Source organism: Panthera onca, chromosome B1 (assembly GCF_046562875.1).
Source record: "Panthera onca isolate mPanOnc1 chromosome B1, mPanOnc1 haplotype 2, whole genome shotgun sequence".
In the NCBI taxonomy this organism is placed as follows: domain Eukaryota; kingdom Metazoa; phylum Chordata; class Mammalia; order Carnivora; family Felidae; genus Panthera; species Panthera onca.
The window spans coordinates 79,802,760-79,807,394 of record NC_138342.1 but is presented as its reverse complement, the minus strand read 5'-3'; the positions used below and the strand labels follow the sequence as shown (position 1 = coordinate 79,807,394).

The window sequence follows — 4,635 nt, the reverse complement described above, 5'->3', positions numbered from 1 at the left end:
CAACCAGGGGAAAGGGGCAGAAGGAAAGAGAATATGAGCATGAGACAGAATCCCAAGCAGGCTCCATACTCAGCGGAGAGCCCAATGAGGGGATCAATCCCATGACCCCGGGATCATGACTTGAATGGAAATCAAGAGTCAGTCGATCAACTGACTGAGCCACCCAGGTGCCCGTCAACTTTTTTTTTTTTTTTTTTAATTTTAATATATGTGCTACCGAAGTGAACATTCAACTTTTTATGAGTATCACCTCCTCCTCTTTATTTCTTTTGATGTCACCATATCTGCTCTTTTTTCAGTCTGAAATTCACCAGGATAGTTTCTTTAAAATATGGAACACATAATGGTACAAGTGGATTGAAAAATAAGAGTAACTTTTACTTGAAGGTTAAAGCAAAATGCAGTTTTTCCTAACTTTGTTTACATTTTTCCTTTAAATTGATACACTAAAAATATTGCAAGAAAGTACATGAAAAAACTTTCTTGTCCCATCTCCCCCTGCCCTGTTGTGTAGCATGTTTCATTGGGAAATGATCAGTATTAACTGACTTCAGCATCAACATTGAGTAGGCACTCATATGCTTATATGTGTTCACAGGCACACTATTATAATCGGCAATGGTATAGTCGGCAATGGTTAATTCACGTAAACTATTGTAAGTAGCAAAGTTTCAGGGGACCTAACAGCTTGGTGTGGCTTGAAACTCTCTCTACCTTAGGATAGTGACTTTACACACAAACTCCTGTCAAGGTGGAGAAGGGACCGAAGAACTATTTTTCCTTTAAATAAGAGTACTTACAAATATAAAGTTAAATCAAATAGAACTATTATAGCAAGTAATATGAGAAGTTAAATAATCTTGTTTTTCCCAATGTAGACTTGTAAAAATTAAAAATGATCTTTAAGGTATTCACATTGTTTAATTAAATAAGGAGGCCATCAGACTAAGGTGGCTGTAATGCCGTGGTAGCCTACTTAAGAAAACCAAAACCTAAGCCAGAGTCAATGGACTCAAATTGAGAAAATGACACTTAAGAATAAGCAACTACAAACACCTAGTTAGGCTTTCCCAGCAGCACCTTAAGGTATAGCCAATAAAATAACTTCCTTGCTTTGCTTCTGTATAAAAATGCTTCCCCTAGCTCCTGTTGATGGAGCACACCTAACCATCTCTGGTCTGGCATTGCCTGACTCCTACTGATGCATGTTCAAACAAATTCTTGAAAATTTTCATGTGCCAGAGTTTACCTTTCAACAACGCTAAATGATTAAATGAATGATATCTTTTAATGCAACAATGTACAATTGAATGAAATATCCTTTGTAATTAAATGTACATTTTTTCAATGATCTCTTTTATTCTCTTCTAATAATCGCTTAATCATCTCAATTTATTTTAATAAAAGTTTACAGGGCCCTTATTTAATGGGTTTTATTCCTGCTTAGCCAAACTGGGCACATAGTTTCTTAAAGTGGACCATGAACATTCCCATGAAGGACTAAAAGTAAATTTACATAAGTCTCCCTTTAACTGAGGGACTTGAACTTAATCCACTGGTTTGCACCACGAACTTCAAAAGCTGGAGTATTGCAGTAGATGTGATGAGCTAATTCTTCCAAAGGTGGTTCAGGATCAGTCATAGCAAACTGGGCTGCATCCTCCACTTCTTTCCTCACTTCAACATCAATATCCTTTAGTTCCTCAACAGTGGCAAGCTCACTGTTTACCATTCTGTCTTTGAGAAGCATAATAGGATCGCTCTTCTTTCTCACATTCTGAACTTCTTCTCGGGTACGATAACTGATCCCAGGGTCACTCATACTGTGTCCATGATACCGGTAGGTCTGCAGCTCCATCACTATGGGCCCCTTTCCAGATCTACAGTAGTCAGCTACAAACTTAGTTGCCTCCCGAACACCTAGAACATCCATTCCGTCTACCCTTAGTCCAGGGATAAAATTTCCTCTCTTATAGTAATCGGTGCTGGCTGATGCTCTCTCAACAGGGGTTCCCATTCCATAGAGGTTATTCTCACAGATGAAAACACAGGGTAATTTCCACAAAGCTGCCATATTGTGAGCTTCAGCTATCTGACCCTGATTCGCAGCACCATCCCCATAAAGAGTCAAACAGACCTCCTTGTTTCCCTTGTATTTACAGGCCAGAGCAATACCAGCTCCCAGGGGCCCCTGTGCGCCAACAATGCCATTGCCCCCATAGAAATTCTTGACATACATATGCATCGATCCTCCTTTTCCTTTAGCACAGCCTCCCCTTCGTCCTGTCAGCTCTGCAAGAATTGATCGGACAGAGAGTCCACGAGTATAGCACAAGCCATGAGCCCGATAGGAGGTGATGACATGGTCGGTGGGATTTATCCCGGCCTCCAGGCCCACAGAACAAGCTTCCTGACCATCGCACAAGTGACAGAACCCACGGATAAATTTTTGTTTATACAGCTGATCTGCCTTCAGCTCCATTCGGCGAACAGTCTGCATCATCCTGTAGTATTTGAGCCCATCCTCCCGGGTGAGCACTGTTGTGACAGGGGGACCCTCTTCTAAGCGATAAAGATCACATTTCTTAATTGCAAACATCGCATCATTTGAATAGTTACAGGATGCCACCAGCACTCTGCTAGTGGGCTTCTGCGTGACCCCGGACAACACGCGGGAGACAGCCGCAGCGAGCATCTTCCTCATGGAGAACAGCCCAAGGTGGTGGCCCCGACTCTCAGCTGCCCAGAGGCCTGGCTGCGCCGGTCCCCTCCGGAGTCTCCTTCCGCGTCAGAATGCCATCGGCGCCACAATGACCATGCTGGCAACAGAGGCCACGTCACGCCGCTCCGTGTCACCAGGTTGCCAGACCTGATGGACTGATTTTTGCAGTGCTTTCCAACTGTAATTAAGAATAAAGGTTGTTTCGTTTCTTGAAAGACTCGGCTGAACAACCACCCTATCCTAATTAGTGCCATCATCATTGCCTAAACGTAACCAGAGTCCCTTCTTCCTGCTAAACACTATAGAGCGCTTCTTGACCCTACACCAATGGAACAGAGGCGCAAACACAGTCCCCAAGGCACATGAGGGATCCGAGAGGTTAGGCCAAAGATATTCTTGCCAGTATTTCTTTAAAGTCTTTAAAATTTTGTTTTAGAATATGTATGGATATTTTATCCTACTCCATAGTGTACCATATTTATTTGAATGTAAAAATAAAGATGCAAGTTACTTGTAATTTAAATATTTAACTTCAAACACACACAGACTTTTTAAAGAAAAGTTGGTGTCGCAAAAGATTACGGCACATTTACCCTATGGCTTCTAGCACGTGTGTCACCTGAGGGAGGGGTGGAGAGTGCAAGGCAGGTGATGATACATAAACCCCAGCCAGAGTATAGCAGTCTAAACCCAATAATAAGGTTTTCCTGAAGTGGGAAGATGAAAGGCAGAGCTGAGATGCAGATTGCGGTAAGTTTTTGATACGGCACCTTTCCTCGTATTTCTTATAATCCCGACTCTTATCCCGTTTTGTTTCCCTCTATTTTCTGACTAATTTACCTTTTTTGTCTTTTCCTTGTAATGTCTTCAACAGGCTTCCATAGAAAACATCAAGATGCAAGTGATGCTGGATTTTGTTTTTATATATATCAACCTAAATTGAATCAGTCTTAGTCCACGAAATTGAGAAGTGTTTTCTTATTGTTACCTTATTATCCTATTATCTCTTTATTTTATTTAAAAAAAAAACCTTTCTTTTGCTTATTTTTGAGAGAAATACAGAGCATGAGTGGGGGAGGGGCAGAGAGAGGGTGACACAGAATCCCAAGCAGGCTCCAGGCTCTGAGCTGTCAGCATAGTGCTGGAAACGGGGTTGGAACTCATGGACTGAGGGATCATGCCCTGAGCTGAAGTTGGAGGCTTAACCAGCTGAGCCACCCAGGCACCCCATATAATATCTCTTTATAGCAAACATTAGAGAGGGTAACTTCTTATAAAGTGACCCACTGAACAGTGTGCAGTTTGGACTGAAAGAGAGCAATAGAGTTGGCTTAAGTCACTGGTAACAGTTCAATCACAGGACAAGAGAAGTCATAGGCCTAGTGTTATAGAGATCACATATCATTTTCCTCTTTTGCACTTTTACTAGTAAGGTGATTTTTGTACCCCAATAATCCAGCCATATCCAGGAATCTGGTTCTATGTAGACTATTAAGTCATTCACCTTACTGAGTCTTCTGTTTTATATCCATTGCCTATTTATAAACAAAGATACAAATAAAATACAAAATCCCTGTTTGTCAATAAATCTTTAGCCAAATTTCCCTATGACACGTTCAAAGCAGCTGCCTTCTCTATGTCTAGTTGCAGGTGTTATGTTGGACACTCCTTTTGATATTCAGGCAGGAAGTAGAAAATAGCTTGTTAAAAAGTTACAATATCTCTTAAAACTTGACTCCCCCCAACTCCTTCCCATCCCAGTCATTTTAATGGGCCTCATCTTTTCATTCAACTTAAAATTCTGCTGTTGGAATTCATGGTCTTGCTGTGTTATTTGCTCTCTCTTTGATAGTTAGCCTCTCTCTGCTGTTCTCTTTCATTCCTGCAGGTATTGGACATCTCCAGGGAGCATT

The 4,635-nt window shown here is 41.4% G+C and overlaps 1 protein-coding gene across 1 annotated transcript; it reads right to left on the bottom strand.

Annotated features, from left to right (window-relative positions):
- Positions 1–1,335: 1,335 nt before the first annotated feature.
- Positions 1,336–2,792, bottom strand: PDHA2 (pyruvate dehydrogenase E1 subunit alpha 2). Its single transcript, XM_060654600.3, has one exon. The coding sequence runs from the start codon at positions 2,702–2,704 to the stop codon at positions 1,529–1,531; it is 1,176 nt and encodes a 391-aa protein (XP_060510583.1). The 5' UTR covers positions 2,705–2,792; the 3' UTR covers positions 1,336–1,528.
- Between the last annotated feature and the right edge of the window lie 1,843 nt (positions 2,793–4,635).

Coding starts and splice junctions, on each gene's coding strand:
- PDHA2 (XM_060654600.3), bottom strand. CDS start 2,704: ATGAGGAAGATGCTCGCTGCGGCTGTCTCCCGCGTGTTGTCCGGGGTC.